The following is a 16295-nucleotide window of genomic DNA, read 5'->3' as shown; positions in this document are numbered from 1 at the left end:
GATCTGATTGAAACTCAGTGTTTGAAACAGGAAACTGGAGATGATCTGATCTGATCTGACTGATCATCTGGTTGTTTTCAGGTCAGTTTCAGATCTGCTTCATAATCTGTCCAGATGCTACAAATTAAGACATGAAGTGGATGATGTGGAGTTTAGTTTGGTTCTGACAGCAGATCCAGGTGTGCTGATCATGAACAGGGAACAGGTGAGGTTAGTGGAGACATCAGGACCCTGGAGAGCTCTGCTGATGGAAACAAACTGAGATCCAAACATCCAGACAGATGAACGCTGAAGAGAGGTCTTCATGTTTAGTTCAGGAACAACTAAACTGATCTTAACTTGAGTTTGATCTTTTTTCAGTGCTTAGTCCTGTTTGTCTTCTAGACATCAAATTTATTCATTAAATCATACCTATATGTATGTATCTCTATGGATTATTTGATTGGATTGTCTCTCTTAAGTGTCTTGATATGGCGGACTGAAAAAAGAAACATTTCAAATATTAAATTTTATCATGTAATTAGAAATCCAAGTAAAAAAGCATTTTGTAATTGTATATTGTATTGATTAATCCATTATTAAATACAGTTTTTTACTCAAATCCCAACTCTGAATGGAGATTTAAAAACCATGATTCATCATTGTGAATATCAATAAATTTCTTCATTAAACATTTTAAAAGGTAATGCCCTTTTCCAATCTCATTTTGTTTTTCACATTTTATTTTCAAATATTTTGCCTGTTGCATTTTCTTTTGACTTCATCATCTTCATTAATCATTTCGATTAACCTGGGCAAACTGGAGACCAAGTTGAACCAATCACAGTTGCTCCTCAGATGTAACAAGCTCTCTAATTGGTTAGACAGCCACACTTCGATCATAAATGATGGCGACCATAGGAGGTACTGATTTACTGCTCCACCTGCTCCCTTTGTAACTCCGGACAAAGTGAAAACTCACATTTCCTATTTGGCAGAATTACAGTTTGATCTCATCGGATTTGAGAGAAACTAATCTTCTGAATGCTGGATGGAAGATTCATAAGTTTTGCCTTATATGCAGAAGTCTCCTTTAAGGTGTTTGCATCATTGGCACCTGCTCTGTTGATGTAGTTAGCCAAAGTGATTAATGCCTGTGTAATTCTCAGTCATCAGGGTCATGGCATGTCCATTCCATGCACAATAGAAGACTCCAACCATCCAGAAGAACAAGTGGCGGCTATTTGATTTCCATCTGACTTTTATTGTTCTTAAGAGGATGGAACTCCATGCTGGTTAAATACATCAGAGCTCCAACTAGAGATTGCTCTGTGTGAGCCGACAGAATTGATAAAGACTCCTGGATAGGTGTTGAAACGTCTTCAAATAAACTGTTTGGGTATTTCATGCCCAAGGTGGGACAAGATATTTTCTCAGAAGTAGATTCAGAGCTAAAAAGAAAAAACTAAAAAACAACAATATTTTGTAAACCTGAGAACCCAAACCTCACTAAACCCGGAAAACAATCTGTTAAAAATCACTGGAGGTATTGAAAAGATAATCTCCTCACCTCTGTGAGGCCGCAGATGTGTGGTTGGTCTATCAGTGGCTCTCCTCGAGTGATACAACTTATTCAGAACCAGGAAGAAACACCATTTGTTACAGGTAAGCTCTGTGTCTGCACCTTGGAGCTTTGTCTCTCCAGTTCATTTTCCAGAAAAGAGATCACTCAGGACAAACTCTTCATAACACTTGATAACTTATATGTGTTATATAACCAGGAGACATGACAACAGATTCTGATAGAAATTGTAATCTTTTTTTTTTTTTCTACAGTGTCCTGTCTGGCAATGTGGCAATAAGAATAATTGTCCTGATGCCAAAAGGAGCCCAACAGATTTTACTTTCACAAGTGTAGCGGTATCGCAATTGCCATACTACTCCACTTGTTTCATGCATATAAATTGCTTTATTATAATTATGCAGGGAGTTTTACAGTTCATATGGACACTGCAATGTAAGTAGAGCAGAAAAACAGAAGAAGAAAAAGGAAAAAGAAAAAGAAAAGGACAAAAGATGAAAGAAAGAGGAGATAGGAAGGAGACAATAACAAAACACTTTCAGTCTGCTTCATCACCTGTAACGAGATGAAAAAAGAACAGCACAACCAAAAGACATGGTACGAGATATACAATAAAGCAACACCTTGAAACTATCGCTAAAGTAATATTATTAAGTCCAACATGTACTCTGTAAAACCTGAAGATATGAATGTGGGGTTTCTGTTTGGAAGTGAATCTCCAAGTACCTGAAGCCTAGCACCTGTAGTTGTTTGTGAGGGTGAACTTGTGCATGTAAAGATTTAACCATAGAAAAAATGCTCAATAGTGGTTGTGGAGAGCCGGAGAGGCACACCCCCCAGAGCACTGAGTCCAGCGCCGGGAGACCCAAAGCCCCAGGCGCCCAAAGGGACCCCGGAAGCGAAGGCACCAAGGAGGGGCCAGCCCCGGAAATCAGCCCCCCACCAAGGGAGGATGAGAGACAGCCACGAAGAAGCCCCCCAGCCACCGCCATGCCGGCGCCCCGAGGAGCCGCGGGGACGAGTCCGCGGGCCCCGCCGGCAGCCGGCCACCCTGAAGTAGGGCCGGGCACCGAACACTGCCCCACCCCCGGCACCGACCGAAACGCCCCAGCCCCACAGAGCACCGAAACACGCCCCGCCCCCCCGGCACCACGCCCCCCCCCCCCGGCACCAAGCCCCGGCGACCGCCCGCAACACCCACCGCGACCGCACCACCCAGGAAAAACACACAGGTGGCCCCGCCCGCAGCCGGGGCCCACGCGCATCCGCCACGATCCGGCCGCGAGCGCCGCTGGACCCCCCCAAAATGCCCCCCACGCCAAAAGCGCAGCCCCCCCCCACCAAGACCGATGCCAACAGCGCGCAACGCAACACACCGCGCACAGAATCAACCCAAGAGCAGAAAAGCCGCCCGGCGCAAAACCGCAAGAAGAGCAGACCGCAGCCGGCGCAACCCCCCCCCCCAGCAGCCCGAGGGGCAGCACAAAGCCAGAGCGGAGCGGACCACGCCGTTCCCCCACCGGACGAAGCCAAAGCAGCCCAGCCACGTCCACCACCCCCCTCGCCGCCCGCACCAGGCCCCGATACGCGGCCAGAGCAGCTCCGCCGCCCCGGCCCCCCAACGCGCGCCGGCCAGAGCCACTCCAACCCCCACCCGCCGAGCCAGCCCCACCCGCCACGATCAGCGGGAACAAAGCAGCCCCGCCATGCCTCCAAGAGGGAAAACCCACCCGAATACCCAATCAGCGCAGCCAGCCCGCCCCCACCGGCCCCCAACACCACCCCCGCGGAGCCGCCCGGACCCCCACACACCAGAGGCGCGCCCCCCGAGAGAACAGACATGCCAAACCCCCCCCCCAAAAAAAAAAAAAAAAAAAGGAGCCCCCACAATGCGACAGACACCGACCCACCCGCAACCGCTCCCCCCCACCGAGGAAGAAAAAGAAAAAAAAAAAAAAGAAAAGAGAAAAATTAAATAAATAAGTAAATGAATAAATTAATTAATGAATTAATAATTACAATTAAAATAAATATGCTAGAGGAGAAATGCGAGCGGAAAAACCGGAGCCCAAAACAGGACCCAAGACCCGCACCCCACCATGCCGTGCAGCTCCCCCCCCGAACCGATACCACAGAACTAGTAATCTTACTCAGATCAGAGAAATTGCTTAGAGTTACAGAAGATAGCTGCTTACCAGCCGGGCTCACCTCTCAGGAAGTGGCCTGGATTAACAGTTAGAGAAGCATTTTATACTTCAGTCTGCCACATTATCACATCATGCATGTTTGCAGATGAGGAGACATCCATGGCTCCAGCCTTATCAAAATATTACACTTGTTCTTAGCTGAAGGACACCGCTCTCATTCCATTCCCAAATCTTTGCAACATATGGAATGAAGATTATAACTGTAGACAGACAGAGGAAGTGTTCTAATTAGATAAACTACTGGGGAAAACAGCATTCTGACATGCAACAGGCAGCTAATATTAAGCTGAGATAAACTCACACATCATCAATGATAATTATCCTAACACATCAGTGAAATTTTGTTCAACATAGTTGAAGTACAAGATAAATAAGAGGGCCCCATAACAGATCCTTGAGGTAGACCCTTGTGAACAGTAACAAATTCAGAACAAAGGCCCTGACATTTTGTACAGTGTGACCTGTTTTCCAAATAGTTTGAAAACCGAGCAACTGCATGTTCCAACAGTCCAATTAGCAGTAGCCTGCATTTTAAAATCGCATGGTCTACAGCAGGCATCCCCAACCTCTGTCCTCTGGCCTGCTGTTCTGCAGGTTTTAGAGGTTTCCTTGATCCAGGACAGCTGATTTTAATTGAAAGCTGATTAACAGGCTTTTGGTCTACTGCAATCATTATATTCAGCTGTGCTAAAGCAGGGAAACCTCTAAAACCTGCAGGACAGTGGGCCTCGAGGACCGAGGTTGGAGATGCCTGGTCTACAGTGTCAAAAGCTTTTGAAGGGTCAATAAAGAGTGAAGCACAGTACTGTTTTTCATCAAGTGCTACAATCATATGTCAGGATTTGCCCTGATAGCTTACCTTAATTATTCATGCATATCACCTGCTTATTCCTCCCAGTCTCTAATCATCTCTGATCCCATCCACCTGTAGGTTCTGCTTTATATTGGGTTCAGTCCAGCTATCGTGTCCAGAACATTCTGTCATAAGAGGGACAAATGAACCCAGTGTTAGGGTTCCATTTTGTGGGGCTTGTTTTGTTCTTTTGCAGTTTCACCATGCACCCACCAGAGGGTGCAATTGTCATCTGCTGGTCTGGAGGGCTTCCTGTTTTTCTCACCTCACACCTGCAGCCCATTGGGTAATCACTTCCTGAGGAGTATTTAAGGAGCAGACTGTCTACACTTCCTCGCCAGAGTGTTTGCCAGTATTGGGTACTCTAGCCCCTCAGAGTTTGCAGTCTACTTTGAGTCAAAGTTTCTTCTGAGATCTTTCAGCGCTAACCAAGTTTTTGTCTTTGATTCTCTGGCAGGATTTCCCAGATCCACTGGATAAGCAGGTCCTTCATGTCTTGGAAGGGACACACTCGTCACACTGAGAATAGGAGACAGATCTCCTCGTCTGAATGCCAAGCACTTCAGGAACCAAGTGTCAGTCTGCTCAGCTGCTCCTCAGGATCTCCATAGTCTAAACTAAACCTTCTACAGACCAAGCCTCCAAAAACGGAAACTCAGAAACCCTCCCTAACAACCACAGTGAGTCCAAGTTTACCTAGTATTCAGACTATCGGCCAGATTTCCCACAGTCACTCACCACTCTGATCTCCTCCTAGAGCTACCACTTCCGGTTCACCTGACTGCAGGAACCTCCCCGAGCAGAAGAACAGTTTTTTCCTAGTCTCTGTACAGTAACCCTTCAATAAATTGTTAAACTTTTTCCTGTCTCTGTGAGTGCTTCTGCACGTGGGTCAAACACATTAGACCCATCATGACACCCAATATTCAAAGTGAGACAGTCAGTAGGAAAGTTCAAAATCATTACTAAAACAAAATGGACATAAACAGACAGAACAGAAGCACGGAGCTGCTGTGGATCTGCAGACCATGACTGCAGGAGGGCGGCGGGGCAACCCCAAACACTAACAATCTGGTTTAACAGTTTAGTCCATCCTCTCAATCATAGGCAGGATCAGCCGATGAATTGCCAACAAGATGGGGCTCTGAGCCGTCTAATGTGTCCCCGATGCTGCAGCCCCAGAGAACATGCAGGAAGCTGATCAAGGTCAGGGGAAAACAGATCAGGCAGGAACAGCTCCGAGATTCAGAAGTTCTTAGCCCGGTCAGGGGTTTCGATCCACACAGGGACAGATCCAGGGTTCCAGGAATCCACAGAGTGTGAAGGCAGGTTCAGATTCCCGTGCGTCGAGCAACTAGCTCAGACAGAAACGCAACAATGAAGACAGACAGAATCCAGCAGGAGTCCAAAGGTGGTTCAGGCGAACAGATCGGGTGGGGACAGACAGGACCAGTGGTTAAGAGGGAAATCAGAAACACTAGGAAACGCTGAAACACACTCACCACTGGCTAGGGAATAAATTCACCTGAAGACAACGGCTCAAGAATAATCTCCTACTTTACCGTGGGCATAAAACTTTGAAATAAACTAACAAACGAAACCAAAAGACAGGAGACAAACAGAAATCAAACAATGATCTGACCCCGATAGCTGGACTGAACCAAATATAACGCAGAACCTACAGGTGGATGTGATCAGAGATGATTAGAGACCTGGCAGAATAAGCAGGTGAAAGGCATGAATAATTAAGGTAATCTATCAGGGCAGATCATGACATCATATCATTTATCACCTTCACAGTAGCAGTGATATTCTGTTTTTTTCTGAAACCTGATTGATATTTAGAATTTTATTTGAATGGAGGAACTCTTTCAATTGCTCACAAGACGATCCGGAATTTTGGACAAAATAAATAAATTAGAATTTGGCCTATACTTGGTAAGAACTGATGGAGTGCTTAGATGGATAAACTTTATTCCGGACTCATGGTCCAATAAATACATACATAAAATAAGATAAAAATAGTTAATGATAAAAAACACAATACAAGTACCATTATTGACTAAATAGGAACTTTAAGAAGACAGGAGTATCAGTGTCTCCACAACTTAGACTGATATGGGATTGCACTGTGTGGTATCAGTAAGTGACAAAATGATATAGTTTCCAGATGCATTTAACCTACAAATAAACTTATACATTAACTTTCGTAAAACAGCTTGTAGGCTATTGACTCTTGCAGTGACAAACATCTAACTTGCACTGGACCCTTTGGCCGTTTCAAAAGTACCTGCATAGGGTCATCATAGGCCACCTGCAGCCTTTGCAGGTTGATTTTTCTATATCTAGTCCACAGGTGAGCATTGTACAGAGAGGTACAATATGCATTAAACAGTTCCACTTTGACTTTATCAGTACATGAGCCGAATTAACGAGCAAGGGTATTAGCTTGAGCATACAACAATCTACATTGTCTACAAATATCATCATCGTCTGACAGATTTTCTGTGATGATGTGCCCAAGATATCTTCCTTACTCCTACAGATCATGATCGAACTTTTAGATGGATTGTACTTTATGTCGTGTTCCAGACCATACTCAGAGCAGATGTTAAGTAGTTGCTGTAACCCAGCAGTACTAGGGCTAAATATTACTAAATCATCTGCATACATCAGGTGATTAAGTACCGAGTCACCAGCCAAGCAACTAGTGTGACAAGCTCTCAACTTGTGTGACGGTTCATCCAGATACAAGTTAAAGAGAACTGGGCACAAAATTCCGCCCTGCTTCACCCCATTACTAACTTTGAATGGAGCCAAGACACATTCCCCCCATTTATTCTGCAGTGTTTGCTGAGTATACCAGTACTTAAAAAAACGAACAATATACTCTGGTACTCCTTTTTGTGTCAGTTTTGTGAATAGTTTTCTTTGATTTACCCTATCAAATGCTTTTGATGCATCCAGGAAAGACATAAACACTGAAGAGTTCTGCTTATTATATTTATAAGTAATCTCTTTTAGAGCATATATACACATATCTGTGCCCAGCCTAGCCTTAAAACCAAACTGGTTATCTGTAGAATTGATAACTTCTAAAATCCTGTCCATCAGGATTGATTAAATGATTTTTGAAACTATGCTGGCCAGTACTATTGGATGGTAATTATCAGAATTGCCAATCTTTCCAGTTTTATCTTTAATAACGGGTACTAACAGGACATTTAAAATACAGTCAGGTAAAAGACCATGAATAAAAAAAGATGTGAAACACATGGAAAGTAGAGGAGCTAGCCTTGCATTTGCATACTTTAAATGTTCTGCTGAGACTCCATCCAGCCCAGTGGCTTTATTGTTAGATAATTTGGAAATAGCTTTATGAACCTAATAAGGCAGGATTTCAACTATATGGTCAACATTATTTACAGTGCATGGTTCACTATGGATACAATTCAATAATCTGCTGTAATGTTGGCGCCAAAGCTCCACAATGTTAGCAGTGCCTGATATGCCATCAACCGAACATGGGAGGGATGTTTTGTAGGATGTCATACCTCTAACTTCTTTCCAGAAGCCTTGATATTGTTACAGAAGAGTTTTCTGGCCATTGAGTCAGACCTAATTGCTCTTTCATTTTTACCATTATAACGCACAGCATACTTATAGTGGGCATTGGTATACTTTTTATGTTCAAAGACAGGCCCTGATCTTGGTCTACCTGCCTCAATCCATTCCTTAGAAGCCTCCCGAGCTCTATTAAAAAATTCAACCATGTGGGTATTCCAACCTGGCCTGATCTTATTTTTCTTTTTTATTTGTTTATGAAAGTATTTAGTTGATGCAATCAAAACATTAACTATTTCATTATACACAGAACAAATGGCTTCTCTGGGCAGGCAGATATTCCTGAGTGAGTTATCTGTGAACATCGAATAAGATAGCAGATCCTCCTTTGACAGTGAGCTCCAGTCTAAGTGTAATTTTTTGCTTTGAGAGCACTTTTCTGTCATTGGTAACCACTGTAAATGTATCTGCATCCCTGTTACGACCACCCAGGCCACAACATATATGAGGACACGAGACAAACATGAGGTTCAAAAAAATTATTTTATTCCTAATCTCCGGAACTTCTTTTTAGATCAGTTGTTTTGTTTTTCTGCAAGAGACAAAAACAAACAGAGTCAGATTTTTCCCCAGTTCCCCGTGTCCAAAAAAAAACTCTAAGAAAGAAAGAAAAACCCAAAGTATGAACAGAAAGTTGGACCTGGTGAGCTGATCGAAAGAAACAAAACGTTACAGCAGAGGGCCAACCCTATACAGGGCCATCGAAGCCTCTGCTAGTAACGAACTAAGGGTTAAAAACCCTAATGAAAGAAAACAGGGCAACCGGTCCCACCAGGTCAAAGTTACAAAAATCAGCAAAAAACAAAGGCTAACGAAAAATACTGCATGGCAGGCTGGAGAGGTCAGCGACGGCCTACAAAGACAGGAGACGTGCACATCGCGTCAGGACGCGCTCTCTGTGACGGTGGATTGCTCAGAAGGCTGTGAGGGAGAGAGACTAACAGGTGGAAACCCAGACTTCTTATAGGCGGACCAATATCACACAAATTAACGTAATCGAATTATTTACAAAAGAACAAATAAATAATTATCAAGACTCTAAAAGTTAAGTGATTAAACTAAGGTCTATGCAACACTAGAAGAAAAAAAAATAATTAATTAAGGTGCCCGACGCACATAACAATCCCAAATGGAATATGATCAGCAGTAGAGAATTTATACAGGATTTGCATGTCAGTCAATGAGGCATGTGCATCTGCTGTGGTTACAGTGATCCAACCATGAGGTTGTATGCCATGCCTCACTAATATATGTAAAACTATCTGTAGGCAGCAGAACTTTCGTTGAGAGATTAAACCCACTATCCTCACAAAACTGGTTTAAATGAGTACCAAAGATAGATTTATTGTCAGTTATAGCAGAGTTCAAGTCACCAATAACAAACACATAAAACATCTTGTTATCTTGTATAAAAGAGTTTATAAAAGCAAGGCACTCATAAGGAGTGTACACATTCAGGATAACACATTCCGTCATGCTGTGTCAGGTGTATTGCTATGCACCAGTCCACTTCCAGTCGAATTATTTTAACCCAAGGATCCAGTCTCTTATCCCATAATGTTGCCACACCACCGGCAATCCATCCTCGTATTATTCCATCCCCAATATCAACACTGGACTCCCCAGCCCCATGGAAACGCTCATTTATAGAGTTCAGTCCTTCTAAATCCTGCTTTGTCAGAAAAGTCTCTTGTAGACACAGCACACCACATTGACTCAGAAGTTGGTCTACAACAACCCGGCGAGCTTTGTCCTCTGCATTATGACCCAAGCGCAGGCCACGGTAGTTATATGACAGAACTTTAAGAGCCATCTGTTCAGTTTTATTTGGTGCCACAATCAAAGGAGGCCCGACTCATCTGCATCCCCGGAGGAAGCTCCAGCCCTCATAAAAAAGCCTTACATAAGCTCCCACTGGCCAGAGATCAGGATTGTACATCTCCGCCACTTCATTACACTCAGATAAGACTTTAAAAGAGGCAAACCTGCTATTATCAGAGCTTATTTTCAGACATGTAACTTCACGACCTAGCTGGCCCTGAAGATAGTCAGTTAGAGTCTTTACATCCAGGTCAGGCAAGAATTTAGAAACAAAAACACTTACCAGTTTTGTTGTCACAGTTTTTATGTTTTTCACTGGCCCTGTGCCCACAATAGCCATACTTTTAGCATTTGTTTTCACTCCAGGTGTAGTACAGCCAGAGACCTTGTCATCTCCAGGGGCAGCTTCCCCGCGCAGAGCGCTCGCCCGATCCATATCCCTTTTCCCAGCATTTGCTGCAAGCCCAGCAGCCTAAGCAACCGGCGGGTTTGCAGCGTTTGCTTCGGCACATCTGCGCTCACCCTCTGTCGGTCGCTGTCACTGCGACCATCGCTTCCGCGTACTCTGCCACCACAGGTGACAGGTGCAGATCAAAACCCAAACTGGTCCTCAGATACCGCATCCAATGCACATTCCAGGCTGGAAACCCGGCGGATAACATCACATGAAGGTCCTCACATACGTCCACCTGAAGTTTTAGTATGCACTTCATCGCTCCAACCTCAGCGTGCATTTGCTCCATTCTCTTGAGCAGACCGCAGACATCCATGTTTGAGAAAGTAACAGGAGGCAAATCATCCAAATAATGAGAGTAGTAGTGCATAGTAGTGCACAGGTCAAACAGCACTTTCTTGGAGAACTCTATAGACTAAGTGTCAAAAGTGTTAATAGCCATCAGCACTATTTCATCTTGGCTCAAAGTACTGATTTTTACAGCCAAAAAGTTTAAGACCTCATCCTCCATAAATATTTTGCCATCCACAGTCCTGTAGATCTCAGGTTTTTGTCTAGATTGACATGAAGCTGGGAAAACAGAAACACACGCTGTTGCTCCGTCAGCCATCTTGACCCACACTTAGCAGTGATCCAGAGCAATTGTTTGTTTTAATAAAGGAAGAACAAAATCAGATTTCCAAATAGATGGAATTTCCTTGTTTTCAATTGAAAGATAAATAAAAAAAAAGGACAATGGCATTGCCTGTCACGGTTGGGTGACTAGGTTTTGAGTACCCAAATGCAGAGATCAGGTGGCGGAGATTAATCTTCTAGATTTAATGACAGAACTGAGGCAAAATACACAAATATAAAATAAAAGAAACAAAAGACCAGAAAATGTCAGGGAAAACTCACGTGGACTGCAGAGGTGGAGTATATAAGGAAAACTGAACAAAGGGTGGGCTAATCAGCTGAATATGGAGCATGTGCGAGTGGAACTAACTAGAAGGAAGCCAAGGGGAAAGGAAACAAGCACAAGGGTGCAACAGAGAGTAACTTAAGACTGCTTCGGTATAATGGAAAAATAAAACAAAGATCAACAAAAGAGAATAACTAATAACTGAAAACCCAGAGTCCCGGATGCCAGACGCTCTTAGAGCCCAAACACAAAAACAAACACATAAAGAAAACACAAAATAACCCATCCATGGTGGGCGGCACAGGGCCCTGGAAGGAGGGCAAAAGGCAGAGTCCAAAACAACGTCTCAAGGAGGGCAACTAAGAAACAGAGTCTATGGAGGCACCCTGTCCCTGAAGGACGGCCGTGAGGCCAGCGACAGACGAGGGCCTCTGGAGGACGGCCTTGAGGATGACGACGGAGGAGGAACCTATGGAGACGGCGTCTCTATGACACAGGAACCTTGGGAGTCATCGACTGCAGCTCAGGAACCTAGGAGATGGCGGCACAGCTTGGGACCCATGAGAGGGTTCCCAACATGTGGTGTGGAGATCCCGCTAAGGGGCCTTGGAGAAGTCCAGCACCCACTGAGGGGCCTTGGAAGTTTCACTACCTTGGGGCTCTCACAGTGGTGCCTCGGATCTGCCTATTGATCTCCCGCTCTATCTTCCCCTCATTCGTGAACAAGACCCCAAGATACTTAAACTCCTCCACTAGGGGCAGTACATCCTCCCAACCGAGAGAAGGCACTCTACCCTTTTCCGGCTCAAGACCATGGTCTCGGATTTGGAGCCACTGATCCTCATCAGTGCCAAAACCTGTTAATCAGTGAGTTTTATAGCAGCTAAAGGTTGAATTAAGGACTTTGGAATTTAACACACCTTTGTTGGCGCTAAACTAAAGCAGGAGGCAGTTTTTGATTGTTGGTTCCTTCAGAGAGACTCCCAGACGCTCAGATTCACCTTCACACCAAACTAGCAGCTTCCTCTGAGTGAGTCCAGCTGCAGGAGAGAAAAGTGGAAACCTCCAACACTGCTGCTTCAAGCTGCTCACACTCCACACACTGAAGGTGAGTTGGACCAAGAACACCACTCAGAGTCACTTTGAGGGAAGTTAGTAGAGGAGGGAGGGGAGCCATGACTGACTGGACCTTCTGTGTTTTCAGCTTCACTCAGAGACTAAATGGCTTCCAGGTTAGAGGAGGATCTCTGCTGTCCGGTCTGTCAGGACGTCTTTAAGGATCCAGTTGTTCTGTCATGTAGCCACAGCTTCTGTAAGAATTGTATGAAAAACTGCTGGAGAAATAAACCAGTAAAAGAGTGTCCAGTTTGTAAAACAATATGTCTCACCCCAAATCCTCCCTGTAATCTGGTTCTGAAGAACCTCTGTGAGACCTTCTTGCAGCAGAGAGAGCAGAGAGCTTCAGAGGATCTCTGCAGTCTGCACTCTGAGAAACTTAGACTCTTCTGTCTGGACCATCAGCAGCCAGTGTGTCTCATCTGCAGAGATTCAGAAAAACACAGTAGCCACAGCTTCACTCCCATAGATGAAGCTGCAGAGGATATCAGAATGAATCTTCGTTCATCTCTAGAAACCTTGATGAAGAAGCTGGGGCTCGGGAAGAAAGTTCGAGAGGAGTTTGATCAGACAGCAGAACACATGAAGGTCCAGGCCCGACACACAGAGAGGCTGATTAAGGAGCAGTTTAAGAAGCTTCATCAGTTTCTAGCAGAGGAAGAGGAGGCCAGGCTGGATGCACTGAGGGAGGAAGAGGAGCAGAAGAGAGGGATGATGAAGGAGAAGAAGGAGGCTCTGAGCAGAGAGATAGCAGCTCTTTCAGACACAGTCAGAGCCACAGAGGAGGAGCTGAGAGCTGAAGACGTCTCATTCCTGCACAACTACAAGGCTGCAGTGGAAAGAGTCCAGCGCTGCCCCCTGCTGGAGGATCCACAGCTGCCCTCAGGAGCTCTGATAGACCAGGCCAAACATCTGGGCAACCTGGCCTTCAACATCTGGAGCAACATGAAGAACATGGTGTCCTACACTCCTCTCATCCTGGACCCAAACACTGCTGGTTCAAGACTCATCCTGTCTGAAGATCTGACCGGTATGTCTAAAGGAGAGAAACAGAAGCTTCCTGATAATCCAGAGAGGTTTGCCCCTTCTTCTCTAATGAGTTCTCAGGGCTTCAACTCAGGGAACCATATCTGGGCTGTTGATGTTGGAGACAGTGAATACTGGGAACTTGGTGTGTTAGAAGAGTCTGTCCAGAGGAAGGGAGACATACAGTCTGGATTGTTGGTTATAGGGTTCAGTGAAGGTGATTACTCAGCATTCTCTCCACCATCTGATTCCACTCTTCTCTCAGTTCAGAAGAAGCTCCAGAGGATCAGAGTGAATCTGGACTGGGACAGAGGAAAGCTGTCCTTCTCTGATCCGGACACTAACACACACATACACACCTTCACACACACCTTCACTGACAAGATGTTTCCATACTTCGACACTGTGGGTAAAATAAAAATCTTACCCATGAAGATCTCAGTGAGCAAACAGCAGCTCTGATGTTCTCAGCATGAAGAACACAAAGTCCAAATGAAACCTCATTGATCTGTTTGAAACTCAGTGTTTGAAACAGGAAACTGGAGATGATCTGATCTGATCTGACTGATCATCTGGTTGTTTTCAGGTCAGTTTCAGATCTGCTTCATAATCTGTCCAGATGCTACAAACTAAGACATGAAGTGGATGATGTGGAGTTTAGTTTGGTTCTGACAGGAGATCCAGGTGTGCTGATCATGAACAGGGAACAGGTGAGGTTAGTGGAGACATCAGGACCCTGGAGAGCTCTGCTGATGGAAACAAACTGAGATTCAAACATCCAGACTGATGAACGCTGCAGAAGAAACTCTGAGAGGTTTTCATGTTTAGTTCAGGAACATCTAAGTTTGGCCTTTTTTCAGTGCTTAGTCCTGTTTCTCTTCTAGACATAGCCATGGGCTCAGCTTTCACTCTAACTAACTTCATATGTTCTCTTTCATCCTTGTTGACATGACAAAAAGCTCAGGGATCATCTGTTTAACTGTTTATTTTTCCAAGTCAGAACCTCCTATGGAGCTATTCTACAGTTTCTACCTTTTCTAACATATCTCTTTATAGATCAGTGCTACTATATTTCTTTCTGTATCTCTGCCTATGTCTCCTTGAACCCCAGTCGGCCTCAGCAGATGGCCGCTCACACTGAGCCTGGTTCTGCTGGAGGTTTCTTCCTGTTAAAAGAGAGTTTTTCTTCTCCACTCTCCCTGCATGCATGTTTGGTGTGAGGGATTGCTGCAGAGTCAACAAAACAAGGTAGCAAATAGTTGCTGTTGCTGCATGCTCATCCAGGGGGAGTCAAACCAGCAAAGTCAATAACAATCAGCCTGGTTTCCTTAGATAGAAAACATTCAATGATCTGTATGTATTATTTGATTTAATTGTCTCTCTTGTTATGGAGGAGAATCACTGAAAAAGAAACATTTCAAATGAAACATTTAAATCACAGTTAGAAATCCAAATTAGAAAGCATTTTCTATTGTAAATATTGTATTAATCCGTTATAAATATTGTAATTTGAAAAGTTTGTTTAAACCCTATTTCTAAATGGAGATTCAAAATCTACGATTCATCAATGTAAATATAAAAACCTTTCTTCATTAAAAAATTTTAAAAGGTAATGCCCTTTTTCAATCTTTCATCTTGCATTTTCTTTATACTTTATCATCTCCGTTTAGCATTTCAATTAACCTGGCAAACAGTGTGCTCAGGGATCAGAAGGGCCACGCAAACGATAAGCTGAAGAAAATAAGTATTTGAACGCCGTGGTATTTTGCAGGTTCTCCCACTTAGAAACATTGAGGGGTCTGAAATTATCGTAGGTGCATGTCTGTGAGAATCCTTTGTATGATACAGCTGCAAATAAGGATTTGAACATCTGTCTATCAGTTAGAACTCTGACCATCAAATACCTGTTAGTCTGCCTTCAAAATGTCCATCTCCACTCCTTTTGTTATTCTAAATTAGCTGCACCTGTTTGAGGTGGTTAGCTGCATAAAGACACCTGCCCACCCCACACAATCAGTAAGAATCCAACTACTAACATGGCAAATACCAAAGAGCTGTCCAAAGACACTAGAGGCTATATTGTACATCTCCACAAGGCTGGAAAGGGCTACCGGGAAATTACCAGGCAGATTGGTGAAAAAAGGTCCACTGTTGGAGCAATCGTTATAAAATAGAAGAAGTTAAACATGACTGTCAATCTCCCTCAGACTGGAGCTCCTTGCAAGATCTCACCTAGTGGTGGGGTCTCAGTTATCCTAAGAAAGGTGCAAAATCAGCCTGGGACTAGATGGGAGAAGCCGGTCAATGACCTGAAAAGAGTTGGGACCACCGTTTCCATGGTTAGATGTCATGGCTTGAAATCATGCATGCGACTGAAGGTTCCCCTGCTTAAACCAGCACATGTCAAGGCTTGTCTTTAGTTTGCCAACGAACATTTGGATGATCCAGAGGAGTCACGGGAGAAAGTCATGTGATCAGATGAGACCAAAATAGAACTTTTTGGGTCATAATTCCACTAAACGTGTTTGGAGGAAGAGAATGATGAGAATCATCCCAAAAACACCATCCCAACTGTGAAGCATGGGGGAGGTAGCATCATGCTTTGGGGGTGTTTTTCTGCACATGGGACAGGGCGACTGCACTGTATTAAGGAGAGGATGACCGGGGCCATGTATTCTGAGATTTAGGGGAGTAACCTCTTTTTCTCAGTTAGCATTGAAGATGTGTGGAGG

At 44.2% G+C, this 16295-nt stretch overlaps 1 protein-coding gene across 1 annotated transcript; it reads left to right on the top strand.

The window, feature by feature from the left end:
* The first annotated feature begins 12396 nt into the window (after positions 1-12396).
* Positions 12397-14064, top strand: LOC119781378 (tripartite motif-containing protein 35-like). Its single transcript, XM_038281803.1, has 2 exons — positions 12397-12529; positions 12626-14064. The coding sequence occupies exon 2, from the start codon at positions 12643-12645 to the stop codon at positions 14023-14025; it is 1383 nt and encodes a 460-aa protein (XP_038137731.1). The 5' UTR covers positions 12397-12529; positions 12626-12642; the 3' UTR covers positions 14026-14064.
* Positions 14065-16295: the final 2231 nt, after the last annotated feature.

This window comes from Cyprinodon tularosa, unplaced genomic scaffold (genome assembly GCF_016077235.1).
Source record: "Cyprinodon tularosa strain WSP-4 unplaced genomic scaffold, ASM1607723v1 ctg1036, whole genome shotgun sequence".
Classification (NCBI taxonomy): domain Eukaryota; kingdom Metazoa; phylum Chordata; class Actinopteri; order Cyprinodontiformes; family Cyprinodontidae; genus Cyprinodon; species Cyprinodon tularosa.
Note: the sequence above shows the minus strand (reverse complement) of the source record. Positions and strands in the feature narration are given on the sequence as shown.

Coding starts and splice junctions, on each gene's coding strand:
- LOC119781378 (XM_038281803.1), top strand. CDS start 12,643: ATGGCTTCCAGGTTAGAGGAGGATCTCTGCTGTCCGGTCTGTCAGGAC.